This window comes from Maniola jurtina, chromosome 14 (genome assembly GCF_905333055.1).
Source record: "Maniola jurtina chromosome 14, ilManJurt1.1, whole genome shotgun sequence".
NCBI classification, from domain to species: domain Eukaryota; kingdom Metazoa; phylum Arthropoda; class Insecta; order Lepidoptera; family Nymphalidae; genus Maniola; species Maniola jurtina.
In genome coordinates this window covers 3,349,898-3,367,857 of record NC_060042.1, presented here as the reverse complement: position 1 = coordinate 3,367,857, position 17,960 = coordinate 3,349,898, and the positions used below count along the sequence as shown (strand labels likewise).

The 17,960-nt window shown below is 36.1% G+C and overlaps 1 protein-coding gene and 1 long non-coding RNA gene across 2 annotated transcripts in view; one reads left to right on the top strand and one right to left on the bottom strand.

The window, feature by feature from the left end:
• Positions 1 to 17,033, top strand: part of LOC123871900 (homeobox protein unc-4) — a 56,972-nt gene extending 39,939 nt beyond the window's left edge. The window contains exons 2-4 of the mRNA XM_045915945.1: positions 3,763 to 3,935; positions 14,249 to 14,388; positions 15,302 to 17,033. Of these exons, the coding sequence (XP_045771901.1) occupies positions 3,763 to 3,935; positions 14,249 to 14,388; positions 15,302 to 15,812 (824 nt within the window). The 3' untranslated portion in view covers positions 15,813 to 17,033. The remainder of the gene's footprint in view (positions 1 to 3,762; positions 3,936 to 14,248; positions 14,389 to 15,301) is intronic.
• LOC123871914 overlaps positions 1 to 17,960 on the bottom strand; it is a 575,184-nt gene that overhangs the window by 352,283 nt on the left and 204,941 nt on the right. The window lies entirely within an intron of this gene.

The following is a 17,960-nucleotide window of genomic DNA, read 5'->3' as shown; positions in this document are numbered from 1 at the left end:
CAGACAGACAGACAGACAACAAAGTGATCCTAAGTGATAAGGGTTCAGTTTTTCCTTTTGAGTTACGGAACCCTAAAAAACAAAAACACAATTTTTATTTTATTCCATTATCACCATTCACCAGTAAGTATCTACCAATTACCAAGATCTATTTATGTATCTATTCAATAAGTATAAGCAGTGTATTTTTCTATTTCTATTGCTATTAAGTGGACGGCAATAGAGGGGATTTTTATCAGGGATATCAATTGTAATAAATTTATTGCTTGGCGTGATCCTATCTTTATGAGCGAATTGTCTGATCTACAGTTCTTTATTATGAAAATACTGTTCCAGTAGAATTGAAACTTATTCGTAAAAACAAAATATGTATGTAGGAAAGAATAATAAGAAAAAGTAAATTAAAAAAAACTAATATCCATACTATCAATAAGTACCTACTTTTTTTTTATTTTTTTTATTCCAATATTTTTAAGGGGTTTTTATAGGTGTCCTATATACCAGCCCCAAAGAACCTACTTATTATACCTAAATGCGAAAGTGTCTGTCTGTCATTTATTAGTTTTCACAGATCGTCTACTTAACCGATTTTGATGAATTTAATGCGCAGATAGCTTGTAGGTATTCTGGGGAAGAACATAAATTAAGTATGCTACTTTTTGGCCCGGAAAATCAAACCACGGGATTTTTGAAAACCGAAATCCACATCGAAGAAGTTGCGGGTCTATTTGGTATAAAGATCATTTGCATCCCGGAAACGGACAGATATATAGGTTACTTTTTATCCCGGAAAATCGAAGAATTCCCACGGGATTAATAACTGATGTCGCGGTTGAAGTCGCAGGCATTATCTATAACTAGTGACTAGATATACTTAGTAAACATGCCAACCACCTACTCGCATTAAAATTGTTCGTAATAAATTCGTCCCAAGTAAGTAAAACGTGTAAAACAGTTCCTATCTCAGTCGTTATTTATACCGAAACACCAAACAAAGTAGAATTATTAACTGTACGAATTTATTAACCGCGCTATACAACCCTCAAATAGATACTTAGTGAGTCCCCCATCCCCCCTCCCTAGTGACATTAAAACATTGAGGCAGACTAAATTAAAGCGCGCCAAAACAGTTCTCTCCGGGCCCAAGGCGGTCGTTTGTTTTAATACAATAAGCGTAGTCATCTCTTTCACTCTGCTCATTAGTGGGATGTCTCTGTCTCTTTCACACCCGCGTAATTTAGCTTTTCTCTTAAGGCCACTGCATAGCTCATTGATCTAGTTGGCAACTATAGAATGGAGCTTTGTAACCCTTTCCTGTAGAATTCTTGTGTCTGAATTTTTAATTAAAGTTTTCATAAGTAAGAAAACGCGTCATGAAAGTTGACATTAATCTATTGAATTCATAACATCATCATTCATAATCATCATTATTATTATTATCAACCGATAAACGTCAACTGCTGGAGATAGGTCTTTTGTAGAGACTTACACCACATTCCACGGTCTTGCGCCGCCTGAATCCAGCGGCTTTGTCTAGTTTGTCTGGTGTCTGTCTACCTAGTAGGAGGTCTTCCAACGCTGCGCTTTCCGGTGCGAGGTCACCATTCTACCTCTCACTTGGGACTCAGACGTTTATCGGTTTTTCGAACTATGTGTCCAGCCCATTGCCACTTCATCACAACCCGTTGAGCTACGTTGTTACTTTTTTTCCTACGGATTTGCTCATTTCTGATTTGATCACATGGACAAATTTCAAGCACAGCTCTCTTCTCCGCTAACGAAATTTAAGCTTTCTATGAGGCCCATTATTAAGAATTTATATGAAATTCTCAAATTATGACATCTGGAAAATCAACAATGGCAATCTGGTCAATTGTTAATGACTGGGCCGATGGACTGATTAATTTACCTGAAGAAGGTTTCGGAAAGCGGATGGAAGAGGAACGCGGAGGACCGTGTTTGGTGGCTCGCTCTTGAAAGGCATATGGCCAGTAGTGGATGCATACAGGCTGATGGATTGGATTGGATTGGTCAATTGTTAATTAAGTGTAACGCCATGTCTATTGCCCAATGATACCCTAAGCGGGTTAATAAATTAAAAGCCACAGAATAACAACGTGTTCAGCGCAACAGAAGCGTGTTCCTCTTAATGACTTCTAATTTATTTAGTTTTAAAGACAGACCGACTAATTTACGGCCGTCCCTTTCTAACCCCCGTTTCCGAGCGATGTAGCGGTCTCCCTCACGGGACCATTTTTAATTAAAATCGCCGGGAGAAAATTAGAAATTATATTCTATTTTCAGAAACCTTGTTCTGACGCTTTGTTGGAGATTATCTCCTTTTTATGAGCCCCCGGTCGCGGCTTTATTTTAACGCGCGAAGGATTGTCTAAATGGACAATGTTAACGCTGCCGGTGTCTTTTATGATTATGTCTTCATTTCAAACCTGCCTCATGTTGATTGGAAACCTTTTCGCTTTAGTAACGGGTGAGACCTTATCGCAATAAGCGTTAATCATTTTATAGTAAAACTTAACTTTATTGCTTTCAATAAAATCATTTCAAATATTCAACGCTCCAGTTATTTTATATCGATAAAAAACACAAAATGCATCAGTCATTACTTTGTATAAATTATTCCTTATTTCATATGATTTACTTACACCTACCTGCTGTTGCCTGTAACTGTAAATAATTTTATAAGAGAGATAGATCACTTTATCATCAAGTCTAATTTATGTAGTTTGTTAAATTAGGCAGCTATATTCTTAACTAGTGGTCTTATTTACATCCAATTTCCCTAATTTAAAGATAGATATTACTTTCTAGCCTATTGTTACCTTTAGGTAAGTACTTGATTTTGGTGGTTCATCTTCAACCTAATACATAGTAATTAAGGTTTTACATTGAGCCTTAGATAGAATTTATCATTAACATGCAGCTTTTATGATCTAGTAGGTACCTACGCTTTTGGCATTCGGGAACGTTAAAACCTTTAAGTATCAAACGTCCACGATTTGCGTAAGCACCTAAGTTAAATCAACTTCTAAGATTTAATTATATTAAATATTCGTAACATGTACTTAGGTACTTACCTACTTGTGTTGGTAATTTCAGATTTCTACATATATAGTAGTATTGAACTTTGACCTAAAACTCCAATATCGTTTAGCTTGAAGCTTTCTAGACTTAGATATATCTACTTGTTTATTAATATTGAATGTGGCAATCGTTGCATCGCATGAAGGAAAATGGCAGACATGTAGAGAATCAATGATGGAAAATGACAACTATTTTTGTTTCACCTTTGGCTTTTCAACTACTAACCTTTAATTAGTAAATTTTTTCCTGATTCAATGCGATTAACTTAATTTTTGTAAGGTAAAACATTTCTTTTTAAGCGTAGCTTTCAGACAATCTGTATGCAGTTATGTACCTATAGGTATTTACATCGCGCTTCATAGTACCTGTTTATAATATAATAATTTTTGTAATAGATAAGTAAGTATAGGACAATGCAGTACCTATAAGTAATAGTTACCTACACTATTTGACCGATATGAGTTATCTCATACAAACAAAACTACTTATAGATTTTTAATATCATAGTGAATAGATTGTAGTTTAAGTGTTCAAAAGAAACATAGGTAGGTACTTTTAGATCATGAGAACAAGCTGGTCTTGGCTTAGAGTTAGACGATCATTTAGATAGTCAAATGAAGTGTAGCGCAATAAAAGCTTATAAAAGTCAATTATTTCCAGGTGGCCTTGGAGATGACGACGGTGACAGCGGTAAGAGAAGAAGATCTAGGACGAATTTCAACTCTTGGCAGTTGGAAGAGCTGGAGAGGGCGTTCCTCGCGTCGCACTACCCTGATGTGTTCATGAGGGAAGCACTGGCGATGCGGTTAGACCTGAAAGAAAGTAGAGTTGCGGTAAGTTACCTAATCATATAATTTTAGACCTTATTAGCTACTCATATAAGGTAGAATTTCAACTCTTGGCAGTTGGAAGAGCTTGAGAGAGCGTTCCTCGCGTCGCACTACCCTGACGTGCTCATGAGGGAAGCACTGGCGATGCGGTTAGACCTGAAAGAAAGTAGAGTCGCGGTAAGTTACCTAATTATATAATTTTAGACCTTATTAGCTACTCATATAAGGTAGAATTTCAACTCTTGGCAATTGAAAGAGGTTAAGAGAGCGTACCTTGCGTCGCACTGCCCTGATTTACCTATTCATGAGGGAAGCACTGGCGATGCGGATAGACCTGAAAGAAAGTAGAGTCGCGGTAAGTTACCTAATCATTTAATTTTAGACCTTATTAACTACTTATATAAGATACAGTTTAACTCTTGGCAGTTGGACTAACTTGAGATAGCATTCCTTGCGTCGCATTCTTCTGATATGAAAGAACTAAGAAGTGTTGGCGACGTGGTTAGATGAGAAAAGAAGTATAGTCGCAGTAAGTAATTATACTATTTTAGACCTTATTAGCTAGTTATATAAGGTAGAATTTCAGCTCTTGGCAGTTGGAAGAGCTTGTGAGAGCTTTCCTTGCGTCGCGCGCACTACCCTAAATTATTCATGAAGGATGTACTGGCGATGCGGTTAGACCTGAAAGGAAATAGAGTCGTGGTAAGCTACCTACCTAATCATATAATTTTAGACCTAATTAACTATTAATATAAGATAGAATTCACAATCTCCATAGCCAGAGATGTGCCATTTTGGTGGTGATATTCCATTTTATTCCCATAGAAAAAGACTATTGAGATTTAACTACACAGCAATAAGTACCGGTCTATTTAAGTGCTACTTGTCGCCAAATATTTTTAGTCTGTGACCAAATTTTACTGCAATTTGGACGGAACTTATTCATGCTTGACGTCTTTATTCGTTGCACATTGGCCGTTAAGTTTCCTTTGTTATGTCTCAGTTCTGACTATTTATGTCCTGCGAAGTGCTTAAATTTTATAGTTTCAAAAGAACTGAAGAACTACTATATTTTTATTCGAAAATGTTTGAATATAAAATATATATAACAATTGAGGTGCGTCTCGATTATATTATGTATAAGTATACATAAGTGATAAGTTTGAAAGTCATATACCTCCCCACGACATAAATGCTATAGTCTAGAACTAGATGTACCATAACATAATTAGATATGAATACAAAGAAAATATAATACTATATACATATAATAGTATAATATATATTTCCATTTCTAAAGTATAAAACGATTCAAATATGAATTCAATTTTGACACTGCATGGTACAAAAAACTTATGATTTTTTATTTGCATTGAATCTTTGCAGATTGATAAGCCTGAAACAAAAGGACATAAGTACCTATAAGTAAAAGTTGAAAGGTCTTCGATGCTTCAAATACAAAATGGTATTTTACAGCTTTGGAATTTTACAGTTTATACACTGTTACTATGTGTTACTTATATTACAAGCACTATGATGTGCACTTCAAAAGAGGGTTTGGAGGCATTTTGACGGAAAAAATTATTGTAGTCATAACTCATATTAAAAGAATACCCTATACCATGAAAATTCAAAAATTTCTGAAGTGATTTTAATTGTAAAACTTGTCTCTTAAATTAAATTAAATTCTAACATAAGTCAAGAACAAGAAGAAATTTAACATAATATGTATACATCCATTTTGAATTTCCTAATAAATGGTCTCCAAGTTGCAAATTGAGAATGTCACTAAAAGGATATTCTTATTAAATCTCGAACTTCTTTCTAACGCGCCAGATTGATCCGTTCAGTGAACTGCAAAAATTGAGTGTGAATAATAAAATGGTTCTGAATGTATTTGAGGAAGCTTTGCAATAAAATACAAAAAGTCTGGGTACTAACAGTTTTTCTAAATCATTTTTACCTGAATTGAATTTTATTTTTACAAAGTATGCAATAAATACCTAGGTAAATACTTACCTATTTAGTGAAAAGTTTAAGGACTTTGGGACAAAAACTTTAAATATGATTATTACCTATCATTAGATTCATGATGTCCTCGACACATTTTGTGTAAAATTCTGTCAATAGAAATTAAAACATCAAAAGAATGTGTAAAAATAACAACTTTTTTTTTAATAAATACGGATACATTATATTACATACAGCCAACTCAAAGGGCACATAAGCCTAAGGTTTCCCTTAAATATAAATGAGAGAACGTTTTCTTGCCCTTTCCGGCCCCTTCTAAGCGGTCTTCGGGGACTGTCCATCCGCTTTTTACGCCAAATTCACCAAACAAAATTACCACTGCCTACTGGCTGGGCTATGTCAGCATTAGGTACCTATTGTCTTCGAAAATATCTAGGTTATTTTATCTACTAGATTTTAATAAAATTTAACTAGATTAAACATTACACTAGTCTTTATTTCACTTTTTACTCCAATGCCTACATGAAGTGTTACTGAAGTTACTTAAGGGACATGAGACGGGCCTACCCGCGAAATTCCAATTTAATTTGATTTTTCGCAATTTGTAATCTAATACGACAATGTAGGCTTATGGTATTTTAATTGCGACAATGGCACTATCCTCCTCACAGGTTTATATAAAAATCTTTACTTGAAAGGGTCCAGTTTAAGAAATTAATTCTAGTATCGACTAATTTGTGACAATAGTCGATACTAGAATTAATGTCAAAGAATCTCTCATGAAGAATGTATCATGTCATTTCGCGGGCAGGCCCGTCGCTTCCACATTAGCTGCAAGACTAAAAATACTGTTTTGAAGGGTAGTTTAAAGTTTTGTTTTAGCTATTTAACACTCGTAAAATAGCTTTAAGAAATCTGAGCTAGGAATTCTACTATGAATAAAGTTAGGAAAAGGAAAACGCCTTATTTACTAAGGTTAAAATTATATCCTGACCTTGTAGCAATATTTTAAGATGAAGAATTACGGTCAAAACATTATATTCTACAGAAGATATCTCGGAGAGGAGCAAGAGCAAATCTATTTCTATAATCAGTACTAACGTCGATTGTATCCAGCGTTTATCGCAGCAAATCTCGTTCCAAAAGACAGACTACGCCGCACCACTCCTAATAGTTGGTATAAATCAAAAGATTGCCATCTCGGCGGCACCCCTGGGACACGAGCGAGATGGCACGATTGAATAGCATACATTTAAATGGTCGGGTCAGATAAGGATGGCTATAGATCCCGCCGCTCCAGCCTCAAAGCGCGGCGCAGGGACGTCACAATTCGATTACAGCTCAATAAACTTTAAGTGACTTGTTTGCGTCTGTAAAGTGGATTTTTTCTTCTTTCTGATTTCTCTATGTCCCTTTTCGTTCGTACTCGTAGGCTTGGTTGAATGGAGCTTTATAGTGTTGACATTTGTTTTGTTGAAGTTAAGTATTTAATACTTTTACTTTTGTCAAAAGGCTTAATTTGAGTCTAAGTAGTTTAATTGATTTGATTTTAGAGTCCATTTTCATCATATTTCTTTTATTTATTATTCATAATATATTATGAAAACAGACACATTAATACAGCAACTGGACTTTAATAACATGATTTCTGAATGCAACATTATCATGTCACATAATACCTACCTACTTACCTAACTGTTGTTAGGTTTATAAGTTTTAACTCTTTCTGAGATTTTATTTATATTAATCTGAGACTGGAATAAATGTATCAAGTATCAACCTATAGTTATAGGTACCATAATAAATTATTAAATGCAATTCATTATGCTCGATATCAATTCAGTATAATTTATTCAAACATTTTGGAAGTCTACAGAGGCAAGAATAATGTAACATTTCACAAGGGTTCCCCGCGACCCGTTAAAAGCCCATTCTTTACCAAAAATAGCGCATTCTAATCTAATTTTATTCCTGGCAAACGTAAAACTTGCGAGAACGTTTCAGCCGAGCCGCGGTAAGCGTACAAGTATCGACTTCATTTTAAAATTCATAGCATAAAATTTACATTTATATGCCAATTTCATTCCCTAACTGAGCCTCGGCGGTTGTACACACACATCAATATTCCGCACACGCCGCCGCGGGTACAGCCCTAAAGAAAAAAAAAAGAAAAAAAAAATAGAAAATCGCGTAACATTCTCCGCTCGGCTGAAAAAAGAAAAAGCGCGAGGTTTAAATATGGAACACTAAATGGAACGCTTAGGCGACAAAATGCGGATAGAATATAAAATTTAAGGACCCGCTTCCGTCCCTGTTACACTCCTGTAGCTTCCTATCTTGTTGTCTCGCTCTGCGTATCTAACGTAAGCCGCCTTTACCGCCCTAGGCTTAGCGGTAAAAGATAGACACGAACAAGCCCAAGGGCTGCCACTCTGGGTGTAAAATATAGCACATAAATATCATTCCCACTGCTAAACAAGACGCGGATCGTTAGAAAGTGATTTAATGTAATTATTATTTCAAATGAGATGTTATTACTCCGCGGACAGTTCGTAATGGTCCTAATTATGTTTATTGCTCTTTAATTCCCTCTATTTACATTAATAGCGACCACAATAATAAAACTTGGGTTTAATTTATTTCGTTATTTATCTGTCTTGGAGGTGATTAATAAATGAAATGTAAAATCATGCAATAAATGTCAGTTACTTTAAAATCTCATAATTGACAGTAAGAATAACTGTTAAAATTGGAAACTATTTTTGAATCTTATCACTTTGTGGTGAAATGTTGCTAATCATTTTATCAAAATTGGAAACTATTTCTGAATCTTATCACTTGGTAATAAAATGTTGCTTTATTATTATTGTTTTTTCATATTAGAGACATCAAAGTAGTAAAATGCGGATTAATTTTGCAATAAATCCTAAATATGAAGGGACAGTAATTTGACATGTACCTACTTCTAAGAAAATATACTAAAATAAAAAGTCAACCATTAGGAGAACTTCTAATTGACACTCAGACTAAATAAACTTAAAAAATCGTTAAAAAATCAAACAAGTCTGGAGCTCTTATTACAAAAGAAGCCGATCACGTTGCAATGTCGTTTATGTCATCTTCATTTTTAATGAATATGTTTCGTTGCGCTTGTTCCGTCTGTCTTTTTCTCTAATCTGTGCGAGGAAATTGCACGCGTCAAGAGGCGACGTTTTCATTGCTCCTACCGCAGAAAAAGGGAAAACTCCCCCTCCTACCCCACGAGGGGAAAGTTACCTAAATACAAGTCAATGTATCGATACGACTCTTCTTATTTACGCGGTTAGGGGAGAAGGGGCAATTGTGGACACAATGCGATTTTCACGAATGTTTTTCTTTGTAGGTACGTAGGTATTTCGTATCTAGGGTTTTATAAGCGACTAGCCGATGCCCGCGACTTCGCCCGCGTGGATTTAGGTTTTTCGAAATCCCGTGGGAACTCTTTGATTTTCCGGGATAAAAAGTAGCCTATGTGCTAATCCAGGATATTATCTATCTTCAATCCAAATTTCAGCCAAATCCGTCCAGTAGTTTTTGCGTGAAGGAGTAACAAACATACACACACACACACACACATACAAACTTTCGCCTTTATAATATTAGTGTGATATCCACGAACCTACTACAGCGTTGAAGATGTAATTTGGGTTTTCTTGATTGAGCAAGAGTGATCTTTGATTGTGTCGTTTGTGATTTTGGTGCGAAAAAATTATCTTGGTAGGTAACCAAGTAGGTACCTACTCAGTGTTGTTGTAGGGGTTTTAAAAGAAGTTTTCTGGCTTTCTCGTATGCTTGTTTTATTAACCCCCGACCCAAAAAGAGGGGTGTTATAAGTTTGACGTGTGTATCTGTGTCTCTGTGTATCTGTGTATCTGTCTGTGGCATCGTAGCGCCTAAACGAATGAACCGATTTTAATTTAGTTTTTTTTGTTTGAAAGGTAGCTTGATCGAGAGTGTTCTTAGCTATAATTTAAGAAAATCGGTTCAGCCGTTAGAAAGTTATCAGCTCTTTTCTAGTTACTGTAACCTTCACTTGTCGGGGGTGTTATAAATTTTTAATTTACACTTGTATACAAACACGTTATATACAGACACGACGTCGTGTCTGTCAAGAAAACCTTAGGGTAGGTACTTCCCGTTGACCTAGAATCATGAAATTTGGCTGTTAGGTAGGTCTTATAGCACAAGTAAAGGAAAAAATCCGAAAACCGTGAATTTGTGGTTACATCATTAAAAAAAAAAAATGTGTTTCAATTTTGAAAGTAAGATAATACCAAGTGGGGTATCATATGAAAGGGCTTTACCTGCACATTTTAAAACAAATTTTTATTTATTTTTATGCATTATAGTTTTTGATTTATCGTGCAAAATGCCGGAAAAAATACTCGTGTACGGAACCCTCGGTGTGCGAGTCTGACTCGCACTTGGCCGGGTTTTTTTCAAACGTACTTAATGGTATGTACCTACTACTAATAGGTATCTGAAATATTTCAATTTGGGAAATTTTAACACTGGATTGCACAATTTTCACTTAGGTAAGTAAATACCTAGAACACGAAGTCTTGAAAAAAAATATTATCTACCTACACTGCATTACTGAAGCAAGTAAGACCGAGCGGGTATTAACGACCCCCTGAAGGCGTGGGAGGGGTTGAGGGGGTCATTAACTGGGAACGAGCGAGCCCATTACCGCCCGTTCCTATTCTATTCTGTAATCAATGTATTTCGATTAGGGACCAAAAAGTTCGCTTATGTTTATTACGTACGAGTATAAGGTAGGTAGGTAGTTAAGTACCTACCTATGTGTGGTAAGAATTTTTTGTTGAAAAAGAAATGCACATCACATGCCCTATATCATGTTTAACAAGCCAAAATAAAAATAGTAACATGGCTTGCCTCCTTAGGTTACGATGCAACCGAGAAACTTTTCGTGCATCTAAAATAAGGGCATTTTGTTACTACTTTTCATTTAGACATATAATGTATAATATGATATAATGCAACGCAATATAATTATTTCATAGCTTATTTCTTCATTTTTTTTTAATTAATTACCTACCTGAGTGTCAAATAAAAATTGTAAACGGCACTACCCACGATACAGGACTACCTACTTAGTGTGGGTACGTACCAACAGACACGGAAAAATTGTAAAAGACTGTATTTGGTAAATAAACATTTTTCATTTTCATTTTCATTTTTCATGTTGCCCATAGACATGGTAAAGGAAGGTAAATAAAACCGGTCAAGTGCGAGTCGGACTCGCAAACTAAGGGTTCCATACCAACGTACAGCTAAAAGATATACCTACCTACCTAACATTATGTCCTTCCCTACATTTTTGGGTTCCGTATCCGAAGGGTACCAACGGGATCCTATTACCATAAGCCTCCACTGTCCGTCCGTCCGTTCATCCGTCCGTCCATCCATCCATCCGTCCATCTGTCTGTCAGCGAATTGTACTTATCTCGTAAAAAGCAGTTGTGTAAAATACCTAGATTACTTAATTACTTATCGTTTTCGAACTATTCATTTAGGTAGTATGTAATTTTATTTAAGTACCTAAATGCGTTTAATATTACGGCTATTGTTATAGGTAGGTACCCTAGATTGGTTATTAAATAACGCAATAGGAAACAATAACATGTTTATTTTAACAGCGATTCCTATTAATCTTATTAATAAGTATTATTTTTCTCTTGAACAAATAGAAAGAGTCTATTGTTAATTGGTCACAGACTATTGTTTGAAATGGTATGTATACCTACAGCCTGTACGCAATATTCCTTTTTAAATAATAAAATTAGTCATTAAAATGGGCCGTGACTACACGTGGAAACTTGAACTTGCAAAATATTATTCACTTTTTAATTATTAACCACATCTAAGCAATTAAATATCGCTTGCTTTAACGTTGAAGGAAAACATCGTGAGGAAACCTGCATGCCTGAGAGTTCTCTATAGCCACGTGTTATCAATGGTCCGTGAAGTCCGCACTTGGCTATGGCTAGGCATGGTAGACTATGGCCAAAACATTACTTACTTCTATTAGTAATTAAAATGACCGCCAAACAGAACAGCTGTTTTAGAGCACCCATTTTTTTTGCCTCTATCATTTGTATGGCTTTACGTAATAGAAAGAGTGCTTTACCTCCTAACTTCTTTTCGTGGATAGAGTACAATCTATTAAACAGAAGGATATACAGATAATACCTATGCACAATAATTACAGGATACTAAATATAGGTAATAAAAACCGCCATCACTTTTCACGCTAAATTTCCGAATCTCATACATTACAAACATCTGTTTAATTTTATTTGAGTAAACCCACATTTGATGGGCACCATTAATATTTGGGCTCAGGATCGCGATGGGCAGGTCGTAAAATTTACCGAGCGTATGTTGCCTCAAAATGTACCTATGGAGATGTTAAGGATTCGGCTTATAAACCTTTATAATTTTGGGGTATAATAAAATGATAATAAAATACAAAACCTGGCTAAATTTTATGAATATTTTTTAGATTTAATTCATAGCTTTAGAAAGCGATAAGTATTTGTCATCATCATCTTTTCTATAATGTTCTTAAAAGTGTGTGAAGTCAACCAATCTGCACTTGGCCACCGACGTAAATTACTTAGGTATAGCCAAACCCTTCTCATAGTCTATGTCGCTAACCAAGTGCTGATTGGCAAACTTCACACACCTTTGAGAACATTATAGACAAGTACAAATTAAACATTTATAACACCCCGGACAAGTGAAGGTTTAACTAGAAAAGAGCTGATTACTTTCAAACGGCTGAACCGATTTTCTTGGGTGTGTGGGGAGTGGGGAGAACACTCTCGATCAAGCCACCTTTCAAACAAAAATAACTCAATTAAAATAGGTTCATTAGTTTAGGAGCTACGATGCCACAGACAGATACACAGATACACACGTCAAACTTATAACACCCCTCTTTTTGGGTCGGGGGTTAAAAACTCTTGGGTATGCAAGCTTCCTCATGATGTTTTCTTCACCGTTAAAGCAAGTGATATTTAGGTAGTAAATCTAATTCGAAAACTTAGAGGTCAGTGCCCGGGATCACTATAGGCTTTTACGGCGATGATTAATTTATTGTTACACAAGAAATAGTTGATACGTTATTTTCATTGATTATGACCAACAAGAAATGTAGGTACCTACTACCTACTAACTCACGTCACATGACAGTGTACAAAGTGTACTTAGGTACCTACCTTCCTATAGGAACCTGAATAATAAAAGCAAGGTCCTGAATTGAGACGTAAAATTCGATGCGCATGCGTTTTGGTATGCTAATAACTTAATGAAGGCGTGCCGATGCATATTTTATGCCGTCATACAACAAAAGATTCTAAGTAGAAGATGACTGTGAAACCGCACACCGAGTCTGTCAACTTGAAAGTATTCACCAATAGATTGAGTGACTGATCACTGAGTAAGTGAGCCTACTGACTCACTAACTCAGTGTCTAACACTGAATGATAGCCACCGAGCTGTTTTGACATTTATTTTGAACTAGAAGGTGCCCGCGGCTTCGCCCGCGTGAATTTCGGTTTTTTAAAATCCCGTAGGAACTCTTTAATTTTCCGGGATAAAAAGTAGCCTATGTGCTAATCCAAGATATTATCTATCTCCATTCCAAATTTCAGCCAAATCCGTTCAGTAGTTATTGCGTGAAAAAGTAACAAACATACACACACACACACACACACACACACACACACACACACACACACACACACACACACACACACACACACACACATACACACACACACACACACACACACACACACACACACACACACACACATACATACAAACTTTCGCCTTTATAATATTAGTGTGATCGATTGAAAGTTTTCTATGAAAAATTATTTTAGTATCTCTCAGTAAAGCAGTACTTAACGTAGACATACCAATGTCGAATGAGTTCGGTGGCTGACATTGAGTGTTAGACACTGAGTTAGCGAATCACCCCGTGCGAGCTTTTCGCTTGTAATGACAGGTTGAGAAGGTAATGAGATGATGGCGAGGCGTCTCTACCCCGGTTGTCATCCCAACCTGTCGTGCACTATAACAATGTTCGTCTGGTGGCAGACTACGGGCGAAGCTAGTTGCCACTTATGGCAAAGTCACCACCACAATGGCCACCAAGCGATATAGCGTAAACCCTAATAACTTTTTGACACAAACCCGAGACCTTATGGTTAGCAGCCTATCTGTGTCTAATAAAAACACAAACAATGGTAATATCAACGCTCTTTTGTCCACAGGTATGGTTCCAGAACCGTCGAGCAAAATGGCGTAAAAAGGAACACACGAAGAAAGGCCCCGGACGACCTGCGCACAACGCTCACCCACAGAGCTGCTCCGGAGAGCCCATCCCACCACACGAGCTCAGAGCGCGCGAGAGGTGAGCAGATTACAGGCCGTCCTACTACAGAGTCAGACCATAAGGCTGCTTTTCTTTCTTTCTTTTTTTTCTTTTATTTAAAAAAGAATATAAGCCATGCTCATCATGAGTAATACTCCCCTTTCCCCTCCAATTAAGCGTAAAGCTTGTGCCAGGAGTGGGTACGACAATAGTGCTTTCCCACCAAAGATATGCTATGCTATATTACCTATAGATCTCGCCTTTAGCCGGAAATCTATAGAACGCACTTTAACTTTGTTCAGACTTAAGACACTATTAAAACGAGACAACGTTATACTGTCATAAATCTGTCTCATTTTTAACTGAAGCTTGTCTGAACAAAGTCAAAGTATAGATTTCAATCTTAGTATAGTCTCAGTTGTTCATCATCTAGGTTCTAGCACCGTTTCACGTCTAAATCTTAAGAGGAAGTCAAGTTTTATTTACCCAGAAAACGTGAAGCTTCTAACCTAGATGTTAGGCATGAATGACTATATAATTTATGTAGAGTTGTTACATTGATATTTAATATTATTAAATAGGTAGATAATATTATAGGTGTACGTTTCCCTTACGAGCTCTTATAACTGCTAATTATGTGATGAAAGTAAATAGGAGTAAGAAAACGTCATAGAATATAAATTGGTTACCTATCTACATAATAGGTATTACCAAACACTGGAATCGTACGCGGACGAAGGATCTTTTCAGTCTCATTCCAAGTATTTCAGTTAAATTATTTTTTCAGTTTTGAAAGTTCTTTGATCTATCTAAAAAATACGGAAGATATCTATTATTTATGTTTCTTTTAAACTTAGTTTCAAAAACTACCCCTTATTAAAACTTGTAGCTATTGAAACCAGTCTACTTAAAATTAGGTTCTATACTAATTAGGCCCTACAATTCCCAACAGGGCGAGAAGAAGAAAGAAATTGGCAAAGGCACTTGAACGACAAGCGAGGAAGCTACGAGCGAAAGGCATAGCAGTGGACCTTGAGGCTCTGAAGGCGGAGTACCTAGCACAGCATAGAAACAGCGGACTTTACTCTGATTCAGACGGAGAAATAGATGGAGAAGAATGTATGATAGATGTAGTTGGGGGTGATTCTGAATCTGGGCCCGAAGACTTCTCCCTATCTGGAAGACTCCGTGCACCTTCAGGGACCGATGCAATCAACAATTCCGACAGTTCAACGTCAGATGCACATTCTGCAAGAAATTTCAGCCCCTTACCAGAACCGCAATCGTCCTTCTTCAAGCAATTTAGTACAGCAGCAGCAAACTTCGACAAATTCGACTTTGACTCAGGCAGAGCGGTCTCCTTAGACCTGAGTGGAAGTTCCAACACGGAGCAAGACCTGTCCAAAAACGGGGGAACAAGAAAATACAATCCTTTCAGTATAGATTCACTACTTAACACGTGAAAGTGACTTTTGTAGAATTAAGGAGGTCGCACATATCCGCAAGACTCGCAGAAGACGCATGATGTGTCAGAGTTTACTGAGAAAAATTAGGAGAATATTTCGGTTTCGAAAATTCGAGGGATAGATCACGTCAGTTCCGACGTCTACAAACATCATCAGCATTTCTCTGATGCGTTGAACCGCATCGAAGAAATGAATGACCGCATTGCTTTCGTATCTTTGACGGCACTGCGCCTCCTGCAGGTCTTATGGTATGGGTCATTAGCTCTTGGTATGCGATACCTTTAGATTATTCCTATAGAGGCTCCCGGATCTAATTTTCTCACAGACTCGAATACCCGACTGGCATTTCGTGAAAATGTTCCTTTGGACTGGACATCCATTGGCTACTATTGCGTGAGCGATCGCTTCTTTAGCGACTCATTTTCAATGAGAAACCGTGAGTGTTGGCAATTGACATCCTTATGTAGTCGGCATCCAGTTTATTCGCACGGACGTTTTTATTCAACCTGTCTTATACGAACCGCTAAGGTGTGAAATGCCCTTCCAGTGTCCATATTTCTTGTTAAGAGTGAATAGACATCTTCTAGGCAAGCACGCTTAAACTTAGATCTCATCACTGCTTTCCATAAAGCATAATAATTGGCATCAAACTCAAGCCTATATCTTGCAAAAAAGTTGAGCAACTGATTTTCAGCATTTTATGCTTAATCGATATGCTCGGGTGGCTTAGACATTCGAATGGAAGCATTTAACCATGTCATAGCTGCATAAAGAAGCTTTTAACTTCTTCTTCAGACCCTAAAGCTGCCAGAGAGGCTAGACGCTCACCCAATAGTAGCCAATTTACGCCCAGCCATACCTACTTTATATAATAATTGAATTATAATAAGTTGTAATCAGCTTCGGTAATAAGACTTAATAGGTACCAGTTTACATATCCCTTTGTGAATATTAGATAGGATTTGTATTATATAGATAGTAGTGTAAATAGTAATGATGTATATTTATATTTATTTTCATCTTGTTAATATTTTTTTTTAATTGTGGGGCAATAACATAAAAATTAAATATTCGTTGATCTTTTTTCTATTTTATTTCGTGGTCTGTAACATTTTTCTTGTTGAAACCTAGAATGTAGGTATGAAACACTTGTATATTATTTTAAATACCGACTATCTTCTGATTCGTATCTTATCGATGTTTATTTATCTACTACTAGCTGACGCCCGCGACTTCGTTCGCGTGGATTTAGTTTTTTCGAAATCCCGTTAGAACTCTTTGATTTTCCGGGATAAAAAGTAGCCTATGTGCTAATCCAGAATATTATCTATCTCCATTCCGAATTTCAGCCAAATCCGTCGAGTGGTTTTTGCGTGAAGGAGTAACAAACATACAAACACACACACACACACACACATACAAACTTTCGCCTTTTTAATATTAGTGTGAAGTGTTATACATGCATTGATACATGTCATTATTTTATTGTACAAAATCCAAAGTTCAAAGTTAAAAATGTGCAAAATAAACTTCGGCGGTCTTACCATAAAGTTTAGGTATATTGGGGACAGATTTCCCAAACAAAAACTCTCTAAGTAAATGTCAATTTATTAATGAGCTAAACTGGATAACTGGATGGATTGAAATTTTTTTATAGTGAGGCCGTTAGAAAAACGTTAAAACAAATTATTTACTTCTAATTTCATTATGAAACCAAATTAAATCGTTTTTATTAATTTAAGTTAAACACACCGCGAACGAAGTGGCAATTATTTTTTTATTTTAATTATTTCGCACCGGAACGCTTTTACACAAAAAATATTTAGTTAACACAGAGTCGTAGAAACCGGACAACTAATTATCTACTATTTACAAAAAAAAGTTAAAAGTTAGTCATTCCCGGAATTTGTAATTTTTTTTCTTTTTATTATACTTACCTAATGTCGGCCTTGTACTTAAATTATTATTTAAGTATACTTAATGTTTTAAAGGTGTGATTATTTTAGATCTCAACACATGATAATATTATCATAATAATAAGGCCGAAGTAATTTAATTAGGTAGTAGATTTACAAATTCATATTTTACATTGATCATTATACTTATATGTTTCGAAACAATTTTGCTTTGAAACGAAGTTTTGAT